The 26,603-nt window shown below is 44.2% G+C and overlaps 1 protein-coding gene across 1 annotated transcript; it reads right to left on the reverse strand.

Moving 5' to 3' along the window:
* bcl9l (bcl9 like) lies at positions 1-24,727 on the reverse strand. Its single transcript, XM_079225517.1, has 9 exons — positions 24,243-24,727; positions 8,826-8,899; positions 7,824-8,219; positions 5,820-5,942; positions 5,264-5,441; positions 4,986-5,070; positions 2,226-4,650; positions 1,877-2,131; positions 1-1,569 (listed from the first exon to the last, which is right to left on the reverse strand). Exons 3-9 carry the CDS (start codon positions 8,140-8,142, stop codon positions 365-367), a joined length of 4,590 nt encoding a protein of 1,529 aa, XP_079081643.1. The 5' UTR covers positions 8,143-8,219; positions 8,826-8,899; positions 24,243-24,727; the 3' UTR covers positions 1-364.
* Positions 24,728-26,603: the final 1,876 nt, after the last annotated feature.

Below are 26,603 nucleotides of genomic sequence, written 5' to 3' on the forward strand. Positions count from 1 at the left end.
ACAACAGTTTGGTAGTTGAAGAAAAAAATCAATGATATTAAAACAAATAGAAATTTGAGGCACTCTCCTGACTGCCACTCTGTTCCCACGACAACTACACACATCTTTGAAATATACATATTTTACAGTATTTTAGAAAATGGCTTCAAATATGTTATTGAACTGCGTTACAGTGCTTTTAAATATTCAATTTTTAATCAGTTGTATTCCATAACTTGAAGCATCACTGATTTATTGTATTTACAGTTCCTCTTTTCAAATAACTGCAATAATAACATTAATGAAAAAATTTGGACACAATGATAAGGTAACCGAGAGGACACTTTTTTTCTCTTTTTTTTTTTTTAAGTTTATGTAAGCTGGATCAGAATGGCATATGGGCCATACCTCCGGGGCTGTAGCCAATGGGACTGTCCAGAGACATTCCTCGTTGTCTGAGAGACTGGGGGCCCATCATACCAGTCTGTGGGTGAGAAGGGGCCATCATCGGACCCTGAGGGGACATGAGAGGACCCTGGGGGCCAAAGGGATCCCCCGGAATTGACATGCTTCGCTGCTTAGCCTGCATCATCATAATGTTTTGCTGTGCCATCAGATTGTGTGAGTGCTGCTGGGAGGACATCATGCCAGGGTATGGATTGGAAGGATGGTGGAGAAGGCTGTTCGCCATCATGGCTTGCTGTTGCTGTAGCTGCTGTTGGGGCGCCATGCCTGTCCTTCCCATCATGTGTCCAGGTGGGCACATGGGGCCCATGCCCATGCCCCCACCAGAAACCATACCTCTAGAGCCCCCCTGAGGAATGCCCATGTTTTGGCGAATTCCAATATGCGAGTGGTGAGGCACCAGCTGCTGTTCAGCCATCATATTCTGTAGGTTTGCTAAGTGGGGGTTGGAGGAGGGGCCGCTGCTGTGTGGAGGACCAGAAGAAGACAGCTGTTTGAGGAGCTGCTGTGGAGTGGGTTGATGGGATAGTGGCCCCTGATGATGATTCTGACGTGGCTCACTCTTGGGGAAATACTGAAGCGTGCTACTGGGCTTATCAGAAGGAATGATGCGGGAGAGATCAAACTCAGGAATCCCTGATTGAGTGGGTCGTATGACTTCACTTAGATCTGGGCTATCCCCCATGGGCATAGAGGCAAATGAGTCTGAGGGATGAGAGGGCCGCTGGTGAGGATGACCTTTTCGAAGCAGACTAAGGTGCAACTGCTGTGGTGGTAGAATATCCTCATTTGAATGGGAGAAATTATGTGACATTCTTTCAATAGGTGAGTGCATGGGCCCATGAGAAGGTGGCTGTATGCGAGAAAAGCCTGCCATCTGGTTGTGAGATATAGGTGAAACATTGCAGGGCCCCATCCCGTCAGGTGCACCTCCCCCCATCATGGCAGAATTCATGGCAGGCATGCCCATTTGGTTTGGTGAAGAAAGCACAGGTCCGGCCGAGTCATGTGGCAGGTGTTGCTGACCTTGGCTTACGATGCCCATGGGGCTTTGTGGATCACTGTTGGGCCCAATGGAGCCCTGGGAGACCAGTATATGGGAAGCCTGTGGATTCCCCATGTTTCCTGGTGATAAAATAAGGACAGCATGTGAAAAATCACACTATTAACATTTGAAAAAAAGATTATACCATTCTACTTATTAAATATTAACTGGAGGCCTATTCATATGTTCTAACAGATCAAATATAATATGAGGGTTTAGGCTAAGAGAACATTTTGAATAGTAAAAACCATAGAATTCATAGATTTAAGATATATTTATTTAGAATATTTAGAATTAAGAATGAACACACTTGATGATTCTACTGCTTCCTTTTGACACACTGCCAAACTGTATAAGGTGTTCTCTGTCTATGTCCTTGTTTCATACCTCCAATGCTGACACCAGAGAGAAGAGGTCGATCTGGCAGCATCTCATCATCGGAAGTGGCAATTGTTTTGATTGCGTCATGGTAGAGGGGAGTAGAACTGGGCATGGCATACTTGGACATCTGAGACATGATGAGCGTTAAAGGATTCGGAGTTGGATGGTTATCGGGAGAGGAAGTGAATGGCATACTAGGATTCATCGAGCCTGGCTGGCTAATGGGTGTAGAGTTGGAACTCCTGGGGGGAAGCGATTGGCCTGCAAAGCACATACAAAATAATTGATTAATATCACAGCAATACAAGGAACAGCATTAATGATGATCCAGCATCCACTTGAATTTTGAGTGTACCTGTTTCATTGGAACTACTTCCTCCATTGCCCAGTACCTTCCCACTGGTTGGACCACCTGGACTTGGAAGAGCGGTTTTAGGAGACGCCCAACCTGGAGAGCCCACAGCCATGGTTGGGGACTTGAGTTGTCCAGGAGAGGCAGCCGGAGAGTGCAACCCAAGGTTGGAAGACCCCATTATCTGGGGAGACTTCATGGAAGAAGAGGAAGGAGTCCCAGCACCAGACGCAGAGGGAAGAGTGGGGTGATGTCCTGCAGAGGATATCTGTGAGGGTGACTTCAGTCCTGGAGCAGAGGGGGAAGCTAGAAGTGGAGATGGCTCCCGGTTGAGGGATGGAGATTTGAGCTGATGAGGACGAGGCACTGAAGGAGAGCGCCGGGGGTTAACATTGATTGATAGGTCAGAGGGGTGCCTAGGTCCGAGGTCTACTCCCCTGAGGACTCCAGTCATCGGCATATGACTAAGCCGCGATGTACCTCCCATTTGATTATGACCTTGCTGGTCTGGCCCAAACATCTCAGGGCCAGGTTGCTGAAGAAAAGGCCCTTCCACCTGTCCTCCAGAGAAGGAGCCATGATTGGGAAACTGGAAGGGGCCATCAGGTCCTGGAATCATTCCTTTATTTACTCCTCTTCCATTCTGTGAAGCCCTGATTCGTGAAATCTCTCCAGGGCTATACAGCTCACCTAAAGTCCCCCCTCCAGCAGGACCGCCTCTGAGCTTCTGAGATAGCATCATCTGCTGTTGTTGTTGTTGTTGTTGAACATTCATCTGTGGGTTCATGTTCATTGTGAGGCTGCTCCCCAGAGGAGAATCCACAAGGTCTCTCATCTGAGGACCCCCTCCAGGAGAGCACATAATCTCCCGTGAACCAGGAAAGTCCATGGGATCGCCTCGATTGGAGGGTGGACCCCGGCCCATTCCCATATTGTGAAAGTCTGGGCCCCCGGGATTATCCATTATTCTCGAGCCCAGGTTGCCCTGTTGCTGCTGTTTAGCTAATCTGTCAAGTTCAAACCTGGGAAGCCCTTGCATCTGCCGTTTCTCCATGAGGCGAAACATTTCCTCATGTGTTAACAGCTGTTCTGGGTCACCTTGCAAGTGCTGAGGAGGTCCACCAGGGTAGCAGCCATGAAATGGACCCCCACCACCTATGTTGTTGGGCATATCCTCGAGCCAAATCATCCCTGGCCTGGTGAGCCTTTGGGGTCCTAGACCCTCCACTGATAAAACTCCCCCTTTACCACCAGGAAAACCGCCTCCTCCAGGTGGCCCTCTTTGCACCTGTCCCAGGAACCTTGGGCCACGGGGTCCCTCTTGGTGCATGTCTATCATTCGTGCATTTCCACCCATTCCCCCTCCCATCATATTGCCAGGACCCCACTGCTGGTCTCCAGACTTGCTGTGGTAAGGGGGAGGGGGTCCTCTCATCATCATAGGACCTCCTTGCATGCCAATCTCTGTCATCATTCTTAAGTGCTGTGGATGTGAGGGGGGTTGTATTTCCTGTTGTCGTCTCTTCTCCTGGTAGTATTCTTCTTGAAGTTTCCTCCACGCCATTTGCTCTGGGGTCAGCCCGTCTGGTCCGAGTAAGTGACCCATGTCGAGCCCAGGTGAAGACAGCAGGTGATTGGGATGTTGTTGTAGGTTATGGTGAGAGTCTATGTGAGGGTTGTCAAGGACAGGTCCAGCAAGGGACTGCGTTTGAGAAATGATGGACTGGAGGGGCTCTTCATATTTCTTCATCCCGCCCATCGAAGTCAAGGCTGTCGACAGCATATTACCACTACCGCAATTTCCAGAGCTATTTGTACCATTGTTGCGGTCCTCGAGAATACCGCTTCTATCAATATTGTTGTTATTATTTAGGTTGGAGGAGTTATTACTAGCATTGCTGTTCGTGGCTCCTGTGTCTCCAGGGCCCCCACTTGCCCCACTGTGCAGAAGCAGCCTCTCTATATCTCTCAGTGTCTGCAAAGAGCGCTCCCTGTGTTCCAGCTGCTCTTTGGAAAGACCATCCATGATCCCCGGGCCACTCCTCTGGCCTGGGTCACCCTGTAGGTGTGCCGAAAGAATGGAGGGACTCCCAGAGGGAGAAACTGTAGCTACAGGAAGAGACATACCTCCTGCACCCTCCCCATCTACAGCTCCTGGGACTGGTCCTGCAGGTGTGGTCGTACTCCCTCCGTCTGACCTATGGGCGACGATGCCGTTATTGCTGGAGGCTCCGCCAGGTCTGGTCTGAGAGGATTCATTATCGGAGTGTCCTGCTGATGACGGTGTCCCTGCAGGATGCAATGGGCCTCCAACACCTGCAGAGGCTGGCCGTGGAGTTCCACATTGGGATTTTGGGGTGCCTGTGGGTGGAGAGCTGCTGGCGTTCATCTTCTCAGATAGGTTAAGAAGCTTCCCTGATGAGTGGCCCTGTGGCAGACAAAAGAAGAAGAAAAACCATTAGGCAAGTTGTTATTTCTATTAGTAATTGCAGTTATTATATTATACAGTATATTGCCTATTTGTTAATCTGCCAAAACAACATATAGTGCACTGTCTCAGTACAAGCATCTACAGCAATCACAACAACTGCTGATGGAAACAGGAACAAAGAGGTACCGGAGACCAAAATAGCAAAACAAATTAACCCCGTGGCATACTTTGCATCTGTGGTCTTTACTGTGGAAAAACACGTTTACTGCCACGTGGTTTAACACAAACTTGACAATCTTTTTTAATTTGATCCTGAGCTGTGGATGTCTAACCTGCTCCAACTTGGGGCGTGAAACATTTTGCTGGTGAAACACAAGGATGGAATCGGTCTGTCCTTTCATCACTGCCTCTGCAGCACTGTCAAGCAAATAGAGCAATAATACAAATTAAATATTCATAGCAGTTAAACAATTCAGTGTTGAACTGGAGATTGAATCATAATGCAAAAAAACAAAACAAATAGGTTGGTTGATGAGAGAAAGACAATCCAAACATCTCCACTTCTGATGTGAATAATAACCTGCATTACAGGCCTACAAATAGTTCTCACCTGTTAGCTAGGCCGGTTGTGAAAACATACACCAATTGCTGGGAAGGCTGAGGTGGCTGCTCTGTCTTTAGCCCTGGTCCCACTCCACATCCCATTACAGGACCCGCAGGTTCAGACATGGGCCCTGCAGACAGGCGATCAGAGAGCCCTTGAATAGGACCTGCCAGCCCATGCTCTCCTGTGAAAAAGCAGTAGCACACTGGTTTAATTTGACTCCAGTCATATCCTGGTTTATAATTGCAATACCATTACATCCTTTTGGCTACAACATCTAAACACTAGATGGAGCTAAAACACATGTAACGCCACATCAGTGGTGAGGAGCAGCATGGCACTCCAAGCTCCAATCCCCTTCCTTTCAGTGTGTGTGTGTGCAGGAACTGAAAACAGCAACGGATAATTAATGTCCTTAGCCTGTCGTTTTCAGAGAAAATAAAATGGAGAGGGGATCGGGGATGTAATTCAGACAGCTTTCAAAGTTACGGTCACAATGACACTATTGTTAGTGAGGAGTGGAACTGGCAATGTGTTCCCCCCTCAGTGGAGACAGACTCACGGTGGGTGGCAGTGTGTGGCTTGTCTTCATCCTCCTCCGTGTCAGGTCCAGAGCACCATTCATCTCCACTGTACGGCTGTTTCTTCTCCAGAACACAGCGCCGCTTACTGCGCATAACGCCCTCTAGAGGATAATACACACATCAAGTGTTGGACAACAACTAGTATAGTTTATATACTTTAGAGGGTATTATCCATGTTATTTTCTTTGCATCATTCACCACTAATGATCTAAACCCACCACGGTATTATCCAGAGGCAGAGGCTGATGTACTACTATCTGCTCTAATATGTTTTGCCTTACTTGCTAGGAGTTATAAGATCAGTCTACAGATGCCTTGACAAATGTAACAAATCAGTTTAAATCGGAACAGGAAGTCAAATGGGAGAGTCACTTTAAAATGATACCGTTTGTATCAGTGAAACATTTGTAAATATCAAAATAGCCTGAGCTGACTCAAATAGATTAAATGAAATACTTATTAGGTAAAATGATTTGCAGTTCTGCTCATCTTTGTATTAATTGTATCTTCTTTTGCAACAATATGCCATACATGCTAATCACATATCTGCAAATGCAATGTTTTGAGAGGCCTGAGCTGAAGCTTCTCACGTGGTGGAATTATGATTTTGTGGATGCACAAGCTGCAGCGCACCATTGAGCGCAAACAGCTGCAAGAAGCATGCATGCATGCATGCATGCATGGATGGAGCAGCTTCAACGTTTCCAGAAGGCAACGTGCAATAGAAGAGGCAGAGCAACTTCTGACAGCAAATACAATGGTGGGTTTGACAGGAAAGAAGAAGCACACTGGCAAATATCCTTGATTACTGTCACACATTTAGAGAAACTCCATAAACAAAATCAGTGAAGATTTCCCAGGTTCATTGCTCAATATATTACTGACTTTCTGGCAGAAAACTACTTTCCAGTAAACACATCAGATGAGCTTGGGTAACCACAAAGTTGTGTACAGTAGGGAAGGAGGAAGGATGCATGCAGTGACAATGAAGCGAGAAGGACAGCAGAGGGAGGGCTGGCACCTTGACACAGAGGCAGCATGTCAGAGCTGATCTCGTCTTCTGTGAATGTTTTTGTTGCCAGCATTTAGTGGTTTATCTTAAAAAAGAAACCTAACGTTGCTCAAACCTTTTGTCAACGAGTTTCCAGGTTTGGCGGCGGAGTGATTTGAAGTAAAGAGGGTTTTAATTGAATGTACTTCTACAAGCAGAAATTAGATCACAGAGAATGAGACAGAAAGACAGTGTGTGTGTGTGTGTGTGTGTGTGTGTGTGTGTCAAATGGAGCTAGAAGAGATTTCCCTATATCTCATTCTCTCCCTCTTTTGGCCTCCGATGGTCTGTGTTTTGGGACCACGCCTCTACTTCGGAGTGTGTGTGTTTAAAGAGTTTTAAGTCGTACAGGAAGCCCAGCTGAGTTTCACAAACTCACATTGTCATCCGCAGTCACATGAGCACACAAGGGCGTTAATAACAACCAACAAATACAAATCAAACACTTTGCACCGAACCACACCAACACACATATGTACCGAGACACTCGCAAAACAAAAATAACTTTAACTCTTCCTAACCACTCACCGTCTCTGCTTCAACAACAACCTCTTTATGTCTACTACGGTTTTGCTACCTTACACGCCACCTTTCCCTCCGAGCTCTACAGAAAGCCCAGATGCTTTTTCATCCGAGACACGTCACTGCAGCGCGGGCATGGCACAAACTATCAAAGGCCAGGGGGAAATTCTGATGCTTCACTGAAAGGTCAGGGCATTTCAGCGAGAGAGAAAACAAGTTATTCTGTCCTCTCAGTCCTTACGTTCACTTCCTGCTGTGGAGGAGGTGATTGCACGTAATCTGGTATTTCGGGTAAAGATTTTGCTGATAGGAAGGCGAAGGAAGTGAACTTCAGCATACTTACAATAGATAAACACAGTCAATACGTCGCAGATGCTGACACAGTTTTGTCTGTGCAAGCAGGCCTTACCTCCTTTGGCATCCGTCTCCAGGGCTGGGGGAACGGCATTTCTTGATTCCCCAGAGTCGATCGAGACGCTCCGCTCCCGCTTGGACTTGGTTTTCTGCATCCCTCCGACGCTGCTCACTGATTGGCTGACAGCCTTCAACCCAGGGTTGCTGGGGGAAAGCTGGTTAGTTTTGACTCCATGGCCACCGACGCCTTTTGGACCCAAGTGGCCAGCAGCTCCTTGCTGCTGCGGAGCCTGTTGGTTCACACTGGGTATTTGGGATCGGCTGTCACTGGTGACCTGCTTGCCATGATTGGCCAGTTTATTGTCTTGGTGCATTTGATTGGCTGGTGATTGAGGTGGAGGTCTGGAGAAAAGCTGTTTGCTGGTGGCACTCACATTGCTAACAGGCGACACTGATGGAGAAAAGAAGAATCATGAGTATCAGTTTTTTAATCATACAATTCTGTATCAGGCCTTACAGTTTAAAGACCATTTCAGATCACTTTTCTCCAAGGCCTAATCTGGGAGTAATAAAGTGCTGCAGGAATGAGATTGCATTTTGGCAATTCCAGTTCGCTCATCTGGAAGTTTTTTGGAGATGCCTGAACAAGCTCTGTGGTTATCACAAGCTTTAACGTCTTGTTCTACGATATAAAATGAGTCAGTAAATACCCTACTTGTGGATTTTGAAGCTTTTACGCATCTTAAAAAAGGCGGTGTGGCTCGTGTGTTTACTCGCACTCAGGTGACCGTGGGGTAGTTTGTTTATAGCCGAACACTTTACTTCTGGCAATTGCTTTCATGCTACAAAAAATAAATAATAATAAAACTGGGCTTTACTTGTGAAGATTACCTTGAGAACAAAACGTGTAAGTATCATAAACTTGTGTTTGCCAGACCTTATATTCTGCAAAAATCCAAAATCCAATTGAAAAATACCATTGGCTTTTTGTTGAGGGAACCAAAGCGGGATGACTGGGTTAGGCCTTGATAGAAAACTCTTCAGCCTGTTCACTCACCTCATCTCAACCCGACGCTCAACTGATACATTGCCATGCTGCTCTCCAGGACGCTTCACTGACCACACATGGACCTGGGGGACAACAAGAGGGTAATCTCATCAGTGGAGCCAGATAGCAACCTTTACAGTTATCTCTCTATCTGTGTCCTCAGCCTGTGGCTCAACATCAACGTCATGAGCGCAGACGGAAAAGAGAGAGAAGTCAAAAGATTGATAAGAGCGCAAGGCCAAAGAGAGACTGAGGTAACTGTCCCTTTAAGGGAAAGAGAGCAAAGACTGAGTTTGAGCTGGGGGAGGGGCCTGCAGCCCAGAAGCAGCTCAGCAGTGTTTTAGGTCCCTCCTCCTACCAAACACTTAGCAAACCACAAAAACTCCACCACACATTCCACAACACTGTCTGTAGCAATACCTGTCTCTCCCTTGCTCACTCAGAGAGACTCACTCTCTCTGTTTCACACTTTGAGTGGAAGCAAAAAGAGGCAAATCAAAACAAAAACAACTCCAACTTGCTCAATACAGATTCTAGTGTAGGCCCATTTAGACACGTCACCAAACCTCATGGGTGTATCAGCTTTACCCGCATTTTAGTGTGACCCGAGAGCCCAGATGGCATCGCCTCATCTAATTCTAGCCTTACTGGTAATGCCAGTAAGGCTAGGGGAAACAGTCTTAAACTGAGTAAGACTCAAGCACAACATCAAGAATGGAGGACACTTCCAAGCACATTATTTTCATTCTGGGTTCAAGTCCATAGCTGCAAGCTGGCACCCTCTTGACACCACCACCTGCCTGTGTCCATAACCCCAAGCTTCTGACTTTAACCGTTGCCACTGGACTGTGCTTCTCAGTGAGTCGAAGAATCTGTGTTCAGTCTACAAACTAGTTGTACACATTTGTTTTATTCGTGTATCCAACAACAGCTGCTTGTGCACAGAGCATTACAACCCGTATTCAGTATCGGCAGGTCTCAACAAGACCCTTCCACACCTGTTGGTGAACAATGGCTGGTCAAAACAGTCATCACAGCCTGTTCGAAAACATCCAGCGGAGATACTCGTCTGACATAATGCAATCTCGTGTAAACATTTCCACTGGCTTCCATTTTTGGCCGATGACATAATCCCGCTGCACACGACACGGTGTGGTGGCTTGGGTCAGCTGTCCCGCTCATACAGAACCATGTGTACCGCTCACTCACCTCGACAGGTAATGGTAAACACAGCACTGTAACTAGTCATTAACCAGAACCGGCTCATGTCAGCACAGAAAAGGTGCCTTGTCTGTTGGCCGAGGAGTTCATCACTCATTAACTCAAACGGGGACAGTCAGACGTCGTTTCTGTTGACAAAGTGTGACTCACTCGCTTTTGTGCAACACAAAGTGGAGCAGACTAATCATATGGCGAGTCGCTGACCTTCGAGTGGACAGTTAAGAAAAGATAGGCCTATCTAAAGTGAATAGCAGTCTTAGTTGATATCAAGGAGAGTTAGACAGTCATTTCTGCTACAGTTGATATGATCAGCAGGGGAAAAGCCAGAAGATACACAGACCAAAAGAACTTTGAAGCAAATACAAGTCATAGAAGGCTCATTTTGTAAACCTGGAGTAAGGCCTCGCATTACCATTATCCCCACTGGATCAGAGCCTATATTTAAGTGGTCAGCCAAGAACATGACAGTGACTTTAGAACAGCTAAAGCCGTTCTTAGACTGGATGAGTTTTTACTTGAGGGTTTAGAGTGTTTTTTTAGGTTCTCTGAAGTGGTACTACGCCAGTGAATGGAAATTATTGTAACTATTTAAACCACTCTTGTCCCTAATGAATAATATAATATAATATATAATCAATGTTGTTTCTTGACCTTCTGGAAGAGAAGCTAAACAAGGTGCTGGCGTGACTAGCAATTTTTGGTTAGCACATTAATGTTTAACTGAACTATTATGTAGTCACAGGTCTCAAACAAAGCAGATTTCCCTTTCTGTGCCAAGAAATTATTTAGTCTCAAGACTCACTTTGTGTTGCAACATCTGGAGAAAAGTGCTGCAGACAAGATAATACAATTAAACCACAATGTCTCACATTACTTTATTTTTTACTAGACCTGTAAATGCAAGTACAAATTAATAAATTGAGTAAACAAATTAAGTAATCTAAAAATTATTCATTTGTACGGAAGCGCATTGCATTCACTGGATAAAAAAAATAAAAAATAGACCCCTTTTCTCGTAATTACGACATCCTGATCTCGTAATTACGACATCCTGATCTCGTAATTACGACATCCTGATCTCGTAATTACGACATCCTGATCTCGTAATTACGACATCCTGACCTCGTAATTACGACATCCTGACCTGATTACGAAAGGTGCCATACTGGCCACTGTATGGCATGTATGTGTACAGGCGTCTGTATGCATGTATGTGTACAGGCGTCTGTATGCATGTATGTGTACAGGCGTCTGTATGCATGTATGTGTACAGGCGTCTTCCTAGACGGTTCCGTTGCCTTAGCTACTCCTTGAGGATCTAGGATTTTTAACAGGTGCCGCACAGTTCTTTGAGTCACTGCAGCATCCCCCGCAGAATTATAGTCTGGAGTCTTTTGAGTGATGGTTCGTAAAGGTTTATTGAAGTCACCGTAAGAACTATGAAGAAAAACGGAAATAGCAGTTGGTTAGCTTAAGCTCTGACACAGACAAAAAACTTAACCATCTAAAACAATATTTTCTCAAAAAATGAACTTGAACAGGTGCAAACCTTGTGCCCATATCAGCCAGGTGCTAAACTAATACATCCGTAACCTTGTTATCACTGTTTTCCGTTGTTATGGCAACTTTTCCTTTTTGCCCGTTTCTTACGAACAACTTCCGTTTTTTGTACCTTCAAAATAAGAGCGCAACCGGAAATGCACCGACTGCAGTAACAAAACGGACTAAAATAAAGGACAAAAAAAAAAAAAAGGAACAAACTATTACAATACTTTAAACTCTCAGAGGTCCGCTACAGTCACTACCAAACCAGATTGGATGCATTTCAAATGCATGAATTTGTATCCATGAAGCATCCCGTGTTGGTTCAACTGCTCCTGCAGAAACAGAGCGACATCCAGCACGTCAGACTGGGCTTTCCGCCTGAACAATCATAACGCCTTGAGATGCCTGCGCAGTGTTGACATACTCAATTTAATACAATCCTCATTTTTTAGAAACATCAGTATTTCTCAGTGTCTCAAACCGAGAAGGTAATAATATCAGATTAACTGCGATAGCGCCATAATTGCCACTGAGAGAGGATTTACAGACGTTTCCTTTTTCTTTTCTCGTAATTACGAGATCAGGATGTCGTAATTACGAGAAAAGATGTCGTAATTACAAGAAAAGGGGTCTATTTTTTTTTTATCCAGTGAATGCAATGCGCTTCCGTACATTTCAGTCTATTGATTGTAGTGTTAAAAAAGTATCGTCACTTCTTGATCATACACACAGGTCATCGCCAAACAAGTGATTAGGCAAAACAAATGGTTGCACCAGTGATGACATGGTGCGTCGAGGCAGAGTGTGAATTGCTTGTTCGCAGCCGTGACAGCGACGACGGTATTGTTTTCACCTTGTGTGAGAGTGCGTGTGCGCGTGTGTGTCCTGGGGAAAACACAGTGATTTTGAATACTCTCGGGTGTTCATATTTCTGTGTGTCTTTGGCCAGATTGTGTCACCTTGATAGCATCACAACCAGCGTCGGAAATACACGAGGGCAAAGGGCAAAACTGCCCCTAAGAAATATAATTTTGCCCTGATATCACTACGAGAGGGGCAAAAAATGCCCTCACAATTTCCTCTAATAATTATGATAATGTAATGAACTTAGAAATTAGAAATGCGCCGTCCATGTTTAAATCAGACGTCTTGACTTCCTGTCACTCGTAGTGCCGCTGCTCTCACAGCTGTTGCGCAGCACACAGGACAACATGCGCGACATGCCGCTGCTCAAAGACGTTAGAAAAAGCATCAAACTGGCTACGGGTCCTCTAGCACTGGAAGCGGCCGTCATTCAGACACACTTCCTCGCGTGAAATCCACCGAGCTGTGTGGCTACGGATAATATTACAAACCCATGGTGGAAGGCGTAAATGAAAACTGCTTGCACAGAGATAAACCCCGCCCCCTCTTAGGTGCATACAGCTCGAATAAATCGCAATACTCAATATATCGCAGTATAAAATAGAATCGTGGGACCTCTGGTGATTCCCACCCCTAGTAGGTACAATGTGATTGAGGTAACAAAAAAATTATAAAAAAAGAAAGAAAAGTTATAATTGTTAATAGTTGTTTAAAAAATGTAATAACAATAAATGACCACAAAGAAATAAGAATGAAATTGAATATGATTGTCTGATTTATGTTTGTTCAATCAATTTGTTCATCTAATAAAAACACTTGATCTGTAGACTACTGCCTAATTCATATTGTTGCCATTTGATAATTGCTCATATACTGTAAGCCTAAATAAGTATATTTATTATTTTGAACAAAGGTTAAATGTTATTTCACAAGTTTCAAAAAGTGCCCCCAATTTTTATTGAAATTCCCCTGGATTTCAGTCGGTGGGGGCAAAAATTGCCCCCTAAAAAAATATGTAAATGTCCTGCCCTGATCACAACTATGCAAGGTGCAGTGAGGAAACTTTATGTGCAGGGCCAGGGTGTAGTTAAGATAAAAATGACGGCCGAGGGCAGGAGGTAGGAACCCACTTCACCCTAATTGTTTCTTGTTAAAAAAAAAAAATAGGCGTTGTCTAAATCGGACACACCTGAAGAACCAATTTGATTGGCGTCATCAGCATTCATTACATCCTGATCCCATTGCACAAACTGAACAAGGCATTTATCACCTGACATCTTAATTATGATGACATTTGAGGGACACATTTAACAAAGCAATATGACTGTTATGCAATTAATCTGCAATAATAAAAAAAGAACAAGGTTATACAATAAATGTTGAGTGAGGTGTTCTCTCTTTCCCGCCCCTTTCTGCAGGCACAGTTCTCTGCCAGAGCAGGTTTGAACATTCAGTCTCAGTCTGGCTTTTGTGTTCATGATGATAAAGTTGCAGAACTCCATCTGGCCTCACAGACTGCAACTGAAGGTTTTTTTGTTTTGTTTTGACGAAAGTCCGCCGCTCTGTTTGAGCTGGTAAAATATTCAAGTTTAAACTGTGCAATCGCTATTTCATGATGAAGCTCATAGATGCTGAGCCTGTTAAAAAGTCCCATTAATTAATGTGGATTAATGCAACAACTCCAGTCAAAGTTGGAGCCATAGCCATACAGTGCCTGGGCACACATGCTCCAAAACTACTCTAACTGGTGGTCAAGAAGAGATCAGGGGCCGGTCACAAAGCATAATTACTGACAGTACGTCGATATTAAGATGGTTAAATCTGTAGACAGCATTTTTCTCCCCCAAAAAAAGGGACTTTTTCCAAAACATCCTCCAGGATGTGTAAATCCCAAAGCACCGGCTTGGTGTTGTGTATAAGATACACAGAGCTTTTGCAAAAATGATAACCTTAGCCAGCCCAGTGAGGGTCAGGAGCTGTGTGGGAGTAAAGTCAAAAGGCAACTTGGTTTGCCTCTAACTTTCTCTGTGATTGGATAAGTTTGCTAGGTAAACACCCTGTATCAATACAATATTGTACATGCAGTGAAGAAAAAACATCTGCTCTCGTGTTCGGTTTATTAGGGTGGTAATTTGTATGCACAGCCATCATATCAAATGAATGTCGGTAAAATAAGTGCATTAAACCCATAAAGATGACAAGACAACGGTCACTGTTGCACTGTGTTATACAGAGGCACGTGTGCCCTCCAATGGCCAAACTGACACTAAACAGTTGGAGCTGAAAGGATGCCCCATCAGGAGAAATACTGTGTCAAGCGGACAAAGACAAATAGAGTGAAAGTGAAATAATAATAAAGTCAGTTGAAGGCATTACTCCACAAAAATATAGCTTGCTTCTAACGAGATCCTCCCCGTCTAGATCACCTCCAATGACCTGTAACTTCAGCTCCTACTTTTGAGAAAATGTATATGCATCTAAAAATAATAAAAAAATATTGAAGGACATAAATGATACAGTAATTTTCGGGGTAGTAATTATCTTTTGTGCAGGCAATTAAACAATATTAACCTTGGTAACTACCTCTGTAAAGCCAAATTATCCAGATAACGTCAGAAATACTGCATTTCATTCAGGAGTCGGCTCAGTAATCTGAGAATGTCAACAAACAAGTCTGTCTGAGCGAATATTTAAATAAAATGTAAACTCAGTGGACCGATACTGACTGACTGGAATCGTCTCTCGTTTGAATTGCCTCAATTCAAATATATCTGTGTTCTTGATCTGAAAACTACATTTTTAGCTAAAACTAAAGCAGCCTCAGCAGCTCCGGAGGGCGGCGGTGAGCTCCAGGTCCGGCAGACAAGCCGCTGCTGCCGGACCTGGAGCTCACCGCCAGCTTCCAGGGAGCCAACACCAAGACCACAGAGCTGGAGGCCCAAACGGGTCGGTCAGCTAAGCTTTACAACACAAAGTGCTGGGCCTCTCACTGTTTGTTGGGATCAGCTCTAGTTTCAACAACAACAAAAAAACGTATCGTCTTACACAAAAGCAAGGCGTGTACAGTTAAAAGACACGCATGCGACACAAAACTAATGACAATATAGTACGGACAATGTTTATGATGTGCACAATGTTAACAAAATGTATCCAACCGACACCTGTTGATTATGTGGAGGAGCCAGCAGAGAGACTGAAAACAAAAATAGGAAGGCTGGCATTATGTTCATGCCCTGATGTCCACGGTTCTTTAAAAGCATGCAAGATACTTATTAAGCCTTCAACGAAAAATGCTGCTCCCATTGAAAGAGTTCAGCTGGGAATATGTTTCTGCGAAGGTGAGCTTTTATTCAATCAACAAATGTGTTGGGGCATAAAATGTCTCCATTTCCCTTTCCTCATTTGACATTTGCACAACTTGTTTTGGAAACAAATTCAATTTAAAAGTGGGACCTTGTCCAGATGCGTCCAATCACTGCTCCAAAACAAATTAGTGAAATAATTCAATGAGATTCAAAATCCACTGCGCATGGTCTTTACATCTGAAGCCAACTCATTCTGGAACATGATGATTAGCACACAGCACACACACGTAAAGCAGGCGAACGCGTCACACACCACAAAGCCCAGTGCATTCCTTCAACATCAATAGAAACCAACAGTATTGTTCTTGGTTGGTGTGTGTGTTTGGGGTTTGGTGAAGGAGTTAAATGAAGTGTCTAAAAAGTAAGGACAACTGTGACGTTCTATTCATCTTTCTTCAGCTGACCATCCAGGAATATTATATTTTAAGAAAGTTCTTGGATGATTTGATTTCCAGGTTTCAGTGTGAATCCCAGGTAAACGATAAAGCAACCATAATGCAGGTGTGTGCGTGTGTGTCTCTCTCTCTCTACAGTAAAAGGCTGAGGTCTTATTTAGTCCCAGTGGGTCACACGGTGCCCTGTATTTTTAGACCGAGCTGGTATTAATAGACCCAGAGAGCCCGGAGAAGTCGGGGGCCAGCGGTGAGAGCAGAATACGAAGCCAAGTCCAAAACACAGATGCCACAAGGCTGCTCTGTGGATTGACACCAGTAAACACTGAGGCCAAAGTGTTTAACAGTACTGATGAATGAATAATGTGTATTGACGCAGTAGCGCACGTAGCTGCACAGTTGAGACTGTTTTTTGATGAGTTAAGAAATTTGCTCATGGCGCCAGTCAGATCGCCTCAGAGAAGGACAATTGGCCGCTCTGCTCTCTAACTTAGGACAAGGCCACGGCTAACACAACATGTATGACTGTTAACTAAATAAATCATCTGTGAAGGACTGTTATTAAATTAAGATGTGTCCTTGCAGGGTCCTTCTTCAGCTTTTAATCAGATATTATGGTGATCTAAGAAAGTCATTCCCAAAGACAGAGTCTGGACCCACAGGCGGGTCCAGACTCGCAGTGTTTTTTGCTGTCCTGTCCTGAACCTCCTTAGTTCAAGTACTGCTTTCTAAAAGTGTTCACATCAGCTCTAGTTTATCACAACCTGCTCAAATGAAGCGCACTCAACACATCTGATGGTGGTTTTTCCTCCTCTGCTTTAATGTGACACATGTAACGTGGTCCATGTGGCTGGTGTCATGCACCATGTCTTCATGTGCACACACAACGGTTTCAAAACAACGTTGTCACCTTTAACACCACTTACCACTGAGATAGAAACACTGCCGCTTACGTTTCAGCTCGTGCTGGTCAATCTACCTGTGGGCCTTCTTTAATAGCAGATATTACAAATGTTATAAACGGTGATGTGACACAGACAGCTTTGAAGACTTTTATGTTATGTGACGAAAACCGTATTGTATGTAATGCAATAAAATTAGCGTCCTGAAACAGAGGACAGGACTCTTAATTTATCAGCAGCAACATAGGAAACAAAGCTACAAACAGCCAGTTGATGGTTGAGTTTAGACCTGTGAAACCTAAACTTAGTGAGAATCTGAGATAGATATATATATATATATATATATATATATATATATATATATATATATAAAAAAAGAGCCGATCATACATTTCAAATATCACAGCTGGTACTCCCTCGAGTGTGAAATCTATAATGAACCGACTGAATCAAAATTGCTGCACTACATTTATGAGAGAGAAAGAGAAAAAAAGTTGAAATGCGTCTGTCTGCTGCCATTGTGCTGTAAGAGCTGAACTGATTTGCACGCCATGCGACTGTAGAAAAATCAACAAGTGTGATGACGGGGTAGCTGAGCTCGGTTTAAAGACGTTGAATCGCCTATCAAGCCCCTGCCAACTTGCACACACAAAAAAAAAATACTGACACCAATGATGTGAAACGGCTTCTGAGTGACATCCATCAGAACATTCGGAGTGATCATTGGTGCCAGCGCCCGATAAATCACAAGCTTCAGGCTCTCTTTGACGAATGCAGTTCCAGCTCTTGCATGTTTCTGCTGGAATCTCAAGAAAACCAAAAAGGTGAAAAAGAAAATCCCTCATGGGTCTCGTACAATGTGAAAGGTCACCTAATTGGAAAGCACAAACCTTCCTTGTCTGATAATCTAGGAGTTGATCGCAGATTATGAACCGAGAAACTATGACCGATCTCGGGGAAATTATCTGGTGTTGGTGCAGCCAGTGGCAGTAAACTCAAAACTCTTTAACTTTCAGGTAGAGAGAAGATTATATTTGTATGCCGTCAGCGAGCGAGGAAAGGACACAACTGGAACGCGTTCAAAAGTCTTGCAGAAGGGAGAAGACAAAAAACACACAGTATACTGCATGTTTGGCATTTTTGGTCAGAGCACTGAAGAGAGTCTGATAAGAGTGTTAAAAGGCGGGGAAACCCTGAACACGGATTATTGACCACATTCAGCCCTATAGCCATATATATGTCTTGCTTTTTATAGTTCTTGACATAACTTTTTTTTTCTTCCCCTTCCCTCCCCGTCTTCCTTCAATCACGCGCTTGTTCTCTTCTCCCAATATGCACTTTGTTTTTTCTGCAGCCTGGTGTTGGAGGAATGTATAAGTGTACACGCATAACAAGAGGTTACTGCAGGTCGGCACCCATTTCAATAAACACTTAAGAATGAGATGGATTCAGTCTGTTTGATGATCAGTCTTGTTTAACACTGATAAAAAAGTATTTGTACTTTTATGAGATGTGAATCCACAAACTGGGTGAAGTCTGTGATCTGTATAGCTGCCTTCTCTGCACTCCCAACTCTCAGTCTAGTCCTAGGACTTGTTGATGCTTAACTGCAGTGTATTGTGGGACAGTGCACAGGTGACAGCAAACAACAACAACAACAAAAATCTCGGGGGGGGGGGGGTTGTGGCAGGTTGCTGTGGCAACACAACATGTCACGGGTCTGAGTAAATATAGGCTAACCAGTAGGCGATGCGCAGAGAGAAGGGCCTGCAACAGGGGAAAGGCCACAGAGAGAGAGAGAAAAAAAAAAGGGAAAAGTGAGACATTTGTGGAGATCCCAAAGCAGCGCAGTCTTTTGATGTAGCAGACCAGCGATGATTAAGGAGATGACCTAAGATGTACCTTCCTTTGTACTACAAGGGGAAACATTGCGAACGGTCCAAAAACTAAAACCACTGAATTAAGCCGAGGACAATACATTTTTAGCTAAAATATTAACCGACTCAGTGAAAGTCAACATTGATGTATATGCTACAATCAGGGTGGATACTGCATGCATTTGTACAATATATGTTCCGGACTGGCTGAACTAGGATAGGTCGGGTAATGTGGGCCATTTACACTGGATTTATTGGTTATTCCATACAAATGTTGATAAAGACCTCCTCAACAGGATGGGAATTAAGCGGTAAGAAGAATGGAGGTCCGTGGTTTTGTCTCAGCTCGGGTGACAGGGAAGTACTGGGCTCATTTTGTACAGAGGGTCAAGGGTTGCATCCTTTCCAACACATTCTGGGAAAAAAGCCAACTAGAGCACGGAAAAAAAGACCAAACTGCAGCCTCAGAACAGATAGAAGGCCAGCATTACGAAGCATCTCAGAAGCAGTGGGCCGATGGACAGAAGCCACTCAAGTGTTGAGGTGAGAACACAAACACACACACACGAACACACACCTCAAGCCAAAGATCCTCATCATTAGAAACGTGTGCGAGAATGCACTCAACACGATACGTGAGTTTGTTGAGAACGTTTTCAATACAGCCGACAAATAAACCATGTACTACCCGTTGTTCTCCTGGGGAGCAGTAGGGTTTGCACAGTGTCTTCTTCCCACAACAACATTGAACGAACCATAACAATAAGCAAAACGTCAGCCTGAACATAACCTGGCCTTTAATCAAAATAACCCACCCAGTCATTAAACAAATTAGGGGACAGAAAGACAACAATTAGATTTAGTCGCATCTAACCCTGACATGGCCCTGGTACGAGTCACTACTGCGTAAAACGCAGTGAAGGTAGAAAAAGAAAAGTCAGTCCCGAGCTGATGCCAGTTGTGAAAAACTTAAAGATAGAGAAGATTTGAAAGAAAGCCACAGAAAGAGGAACATTCACCTGGATAATTATTGTAATGATATAAACAAGTGGGGGAAACTACCTGCAAAGTGTTTGCACATGTTTGGCTGATTGTATGTACTCTCACAGACACTTTGTGTAACCAGCCAGAATTCTTTTTTTTTGATGACGCAGCATCCGGATGTGCTGTAGAATCCCAGTCAGAGCCTGTTTGTTTGTGCATTAGTGTGTAATACAATTTGCAATACACACTGCTTAGAGGGGAAAAATGATATCCACTGTTAAAGCCACACAGAGCTGCACGTGACCCACAACGCTGAAATACTATTGCGCGTTCATACAGCAGGGAGTAAAAGTCAGCGTGTGAAGAGTTCAGCGTTCACACACTAGGAAGTAACTTGGGGATTTTATGCAAACGTTGTCTATTGATTCTCCAACAGCACCTGGCCTCACGGTTCTGTGTTGCTAAAAGTCAAACAGCTATTAAACACTCGGATACAAAACTTTGACACAACAGACCCCACCTTCCCCTGGAGAGGTCCCGCACACTTTTATCAAAAGAAATTCAGTTCCACAAGCATGTTGAGCCCTGCTGAGGGTTATAGTAGCGCAGACAGTTCGGTTCAAAACACTGGGGCTGGTTTGGGTTTCAGAAGTACCACAACACCCTAGGGTCCTCTAATGGGCTAAAATATCTGCGTGGATAAAGGATTATATCTACTAGTGAATTACTGCATTGTATAAGTAGCCAAGGAATACATGCCGTCCAAGTATCAGAGACTGCTTGAACACTTGAAAGCAACTGATCAGTCTGAGCATTAAAGCATCACGCCATCACAGAATCTTCCACCTTATTTGAAGATAGGCTGATGAAAATCCAACTGATATGATGTCATAAGGATTAATATACTGAAGTTATAGAAGCAAAGTATTCTGACATCTACAGGATTCAAGAATAAGGCTTGCCCAGGGCCAGTAAAATGCCAAGTGGTAGTAATAAAGTAATAAACGCATTGCTTTTTGGTGATGAAAGTACCATAGGAGTTAGCTCTATTTTATGTATTGTAGTGTTATATCTGTACACCAATTTGTTAATTTTGTGGGGGTGGGGGGGTTTAACGTCCTCTAAACTTGAAACATGAGCCACCTTGCTTGCTTCTCATCTCTGTTGACTGTTGCACATGCACGTTAGTTGGGTGTCATTGGAGAGGGCGAAACTCCAAATATGTATTTCGCAGTTCACCGCAAGTTTGAGAGCAAGGCAGACAAAACGTGGTCATTAACTTTAGTCTTTGTTGTTCTTTGATAAAAGCTAACAAATAAGGCCATTTGCAAGTCAAAATGTACTTTGGACAAGTGGACCTCTGTATGAGGCACTTTGAAATGCAATGTGGAGTCACAGCGAGCGTGAGATTCTCCACATCCTCAACAAGACGAGTGTTTATTGTCTCAATCATGGGGAAAAAAGTGATGCTCTCAGTTCCCACATTTTTTCCTACAGACAGCGAAGACATAGCTTAATATTGTTAAAAAGCTTTGATGATCGGTTAGATCTGATCAGAGCTCTGGCCTCAGGGGAAAGGAGGAATGTGGGCTTGTTGGTCAACAAGCCTGTGATCACACCTACAGGGGGTTTTGTATCTGGAAAATTCTTCGGTAATGCATTTTCCTGTTCTAGTCATCCAGTTCAACTCAGACCAGTTTCAGACTTGTAAACAAAGTCACACAGACCCACAAGTATCTCATTTATCGGATATTGGGGCAATTTGGCGGTATGACGAGAGTCAAAACAAAACAAGATTTCCTTCCCTTGTAACTGCTTTGAACACATGAAGAAATAACATAATATCAGCATCCACGAGACAAACAGAGGTGAACGTCTGTCCTCCTGCACCCATGAAACTGTGTACAGCATCTGAGGGTTAAGCACCGCCGTTTGCTAGTAAAGGGACCGAGACCTGCATGCTCACAAGATCACGGTGCGGTTATTTGGTACACACCCGAGTTCAAGAGGCATTGTTCTCACCTGACCGAACAAACGAACGTTAAAAAAGCTTAAATGCAACGTCTTGTGTGACTAAATATATTGATGTAATGTGGAAGGTTGAGGACCAGCAGCAGTGTGGACAGAGTACTCTTGTTCACAAAGACTGCATGTAAAAACATATGCAAAAGACAAGCACAGAGGAAGGCAAATAACCACAACAGATGCTGGGACAATTAATGTAAACGAGAATGCAAGTGTCACAAAAAAACATTTGGTCTAAATGCTTTCTATTCAAGGCCATTGCCTTTGTTTATTTTCACTAGGCCCACAGGGTCCAGAGCTTAAATGTCTTCTGCCGTGTGGAAACATTCTCAATATCACATTATTCTTTCATAGCTCACCTTAGCAGTGCTCCCTGTAACTCAGCCCAAAGTTCTCAGATCACCTAACCAGATAAGAAACACTTTGTCAGCAGCGAACCAAATCGGTCTCTGCTTGCACGGGGAGCCGTCTGCGTGGATGTGCAGACGCTGTCACATGCTTGTTTGTTTCAAATCAACTCTGGACAAAACAAAAAGAGGCAGCACATTCACACCCAGAATATGTCAATCAATACGTGCAGGCTGGCATGTTGCTCTGCTGTACAATTTTAGACACATTAGCGTTCTTGCTGCTACAGAAAGACTTCTTCATCGTCACTTCTTTGTCTTTTTTTTTATGCAAGATCAATCTACCAAAGTGCACACAATTGCTGAAATATTAGTTTGTGAAGTGCTGAGCAATGGATGGACAAAACACTAAATGTGGTCTATTAAGCCCTCTCATGCTAAAGTGTCCATCATTAGCCACGACAAACTAATTTACCCCTCCCCCCCCCCCCCCCCCCAGGATAAAACTCAGACAAAAACACAAAATATAACTTGCACCTACAGGTAGGCGGTGGACTGTCCTTAGAATAAAAGATGCTCTGAGATATCTCACTTCCAGTGGAAAGCAACACTGAAGCCTTGAAAGACAATTCGGATCAAGTTGCAAACTCTGTTAGGTGCTATATATAGCTCACCAGGATATTGTAGATACACAAACAGGAGCATGGAGCTCCTACGCGCGCGCGCGCACACACACACACACACACACACACACACACACACACACACACACACGTACACACACACACACACACACACACGTACACACACACACACACACACACACACACACACACACACACACCGCTGTGTAGCTCAAGAAAGAAGCTGTAGTATCTCTCTTGGTGAACGGGACTTACACCGTATTCAACAGGCTGGACCGAGCAGGGTCATGGTGGCATGGGAGGAGAAAGAGGGGGGGGGGGGGGGGGGGGGGGGGGGGCACCTAAATACAGCATTTAGGTGCTGTATATAATTATAATATCTACCATTATAATAGTGGCAAAGGGTTATCATCACATTTACATTGTTGCAATTAACTTCAGCCAACACAACGCGTTAGTTGTCACGTGACGTTATAAACTTAGCTTGTCGTCAGTGTACGCTCGTCTGAGTGGAGCCGAAAAACACAGCGGGGCAGGAAATGCCCATTAAAATGAAAATACACACGTTTTCTATCACATGTAGATGGTTTATCTCACGTCACGTTAAACGCTAACGTTGTCCACGGCAGCAGTAAAAGCGACAGACAGTGCGAAGCGGCGCCAGTATCCCCAGCATATGTTCTCCAGAAAGCCCCAGCGCAGAGCGCGCTGAGTGACAGGTAGCGCTGTGGTCACGCAGCCCGTCACCTCACGGAGCCTTTAGCTGCTTAGCTCAAAAAACATTCAAATGTGGCTCTGTCAGACTAGCTCTCCCGACGAGCTCGTATTAATAATGCACACATGATTGCGGGTGTACGTATTCATGAGTGTCGCGTGAACGCATAATGTCGAGCCAGCCCCGCATATCGTCGGGAGCGGAGCGTAAGGACACGCATGCCCCTGGCGTGAACCCCGGCGGCGCTCATGAGCGGAGACTTGCTGCGCCAGCCAGGTCCACGGGCTAACGTAGCATGCTAATTCACGTCCTCGCTAGGCTACTCGCTGGTAAACCGCCGTCGCACCACATCTGCAGGCGAACCCATGCTAGCTAACGGGAGGGGGGGTGAACTTTGTTACGGCTCGCTAGCGAACCGGGAGACTTCGTAAAAAGGAAGGGAAAGTTACCCGAGCGGGCGCGTGACGGGGACAGCTCGTGAAACGGGGCAAAAGCGGCTAGCGCGCCTCGGCTGTGACAGTGTTTTGAAAAGCCGTGAGTCCTACCTGGTGCGTGGGATCAGAAGAGGCCGATGTCAGGACTGACGGCCGGTCGACATTCCCCGGAGTGGCCGCCACCGCTTGCTCCGTAGGCTCACTGCGCAAGATGGTCCCGATCTCGTTTGTTTGATAAGGAGAGAGAGAGAGAGCTGATGCCGTTTTTTGGGGATGTTTTTTTTTTTTTTTTTTTTTTTGGACGGGAGGTTCAGATGGTGGTAAATAACACGGCGTGTCTAGGTTGAAGTTTCGGTTGAAATCAAGGGACGCGTCACCTTGCAGCGGTTCATGACTCCCACTATTCAAGATGCAGAAGGGCAGGACGTTGCATTTCTCTGCGAGTCCATATCACTCCCAGCCGCTGACAATAATTAGTGTGGCCACACGGGTATCCGTGTGTCACTGTACTGATATGTCATACCGGACATCTGTGCTGTGGAGTCGTTTTTTTGGTTATGAGAATGGAAATGTAAGGGAAATGACTTCCAAATATGTATATATTTATGTGTATTGGCTCATTTTGTTTAGAAGATTGTGATGTCAACACCCATTATTAAAATGTTTCGTTAATATAAAATGCACTGTCGGCGCCTTAATCAATCAATCAAGAAAAAAAATCAAATAGGTGTCTTATTTTCAGGATTATCCGATCCAGCAAACCAATCACGCTTTCCTTCTCAGATCGCATTTCTGATGACCACCATCCTGCAGTAGAAATTAGTAGGAGTAGCCTAAATCAGAAAACACCGTAAAAGCTTCAGCTTTGGGGAATCCATTATAAAGTTACTCGAGTGAAGATCCAGTTGTTGCACTGTTAAACCTGCTCTTCTTTCAGTTGATTACTCCCTCTGGTGGTTTGGGTAGCAGAAGTAGGCTTGGCAGCATATACCTTCAAGTGAATTTGGAATGGGAAAAAAAGGCCTTTCTTGCAAATACACTATCTGTGTTTTTAAATTAAGATGGAAGAAATGTTTCATACAATTTGAAAAGGCTGACAGCATACGTGTTTTACTGCTGTTAAGAACATTGCTGGGGTTTAATATCCAGGAGCAGCAGAAGTGCTGGCTACCACTGAGCCCCTCCAAAGTAATTGCCATAGTCATGGGAACATAAGACATTATTCAGGTGGAGGGAAATATTAATATTTTTTTTCGTCCAGATGTTGCAAGGATTTGCGCCTGCAAGAGTTGCTTCTTTAACCTGTAGGATGTAGCTTCCTAGACAACCCACAATGAAGGTTGTGTTGTTGTTTTTTGTTGCTAAAAGCAAAACTCACTCTTTTATGAGACAACAAGTTAAATATTAGAGGAGGACACATGCAGAACAAGTCGTAGATCATTGAAGAGGGAGCTGCAATGGTTTATACTGAGAGAGAGAGAAATAAAACACAAATCTGCAGTGGATACTGGTTCAGAATGGAGCTGTGAAAATAGTCACAACCCACAGAGGGGACTTGCTGAGGCTCCCTGACCTGCAGACGTGGTGAGAGCAGGCGGCCTGGTCAGAGTCCTACAGGAGACGGATTACTGCCTTCATGACCTTCTCCTTCCAGACAAAGCACAAAGGACTGGTATTAATTAGACAAGGAAGCCCCATCGCACCTGTTGGAAACAGACATTTTTAATCATTGAGTAATTAAAAAGCTTGAGATTTTAATTATGCCATTGGGTAAAGATGTGCACTCTACATTATTCTGTCTTTATATGCCAAATCATAACAGACATATGCCCACATATGCTTTTATTTGCTTGAATAACTCCTAAATATTAGGATAAGGAAACAGCCCTTTGAGCTGTGCAGGTTATTGTGTACACACCAGTTGTCAATTCCTTTTAATCCAAGTAGATAATACTCTGCTGCACATTGTTTTGATTCAATAATGTTGGGCTCCAGGCATCCCCCGTGCCAAATATACCAGCCTGAAGATATTTAAGAGCAAATAAAACTGCCCACAGACAAACTACCCTGCATTTTGTATTTTACGATGAAAATGCAGAAAGATGCTGTGGATTCTATCCCACTGTTCCCCCTGAGATATGTTTTATCTCCATCCATTATTCTCTGCTGGTATATGGCAAGCAGAGGAATGAGCTCAATTAGGTGAGGAAATGAGAGGAGAGGAGAGGAGAGGAGGAATTTGGATCCTGGTATTTGGAGAGAAAGAAAAAACATTGGAGGAAGGTCAAGAGAACATAAGAAAGTAGCAGTGGGGAATGAGAGGACGAGGGGGAGAGAGAGAGAGAGACAGAGAGGATGAGAAAGTGAAACTATGTTGTCATGGAAACTGGCATGGATCTGAAGAGCAAAACAAGAATGTAAATTGGTTTACCCTTCGGGAATGTGATGGCGCTACAGGGAAGAAATAAGCAG

This window comes from Taurulus bubalis (genome assembly GCF_910589615.1).
Source record: "Taurulus bubalis genome assembly, chromosome: 10".
Taxonomy (NCBI): Eukaryota; Metazoa; Chordata; class Actinopteri; order Perciformes; family Cottidae; genus Taurulus; species Taurulus bubalis.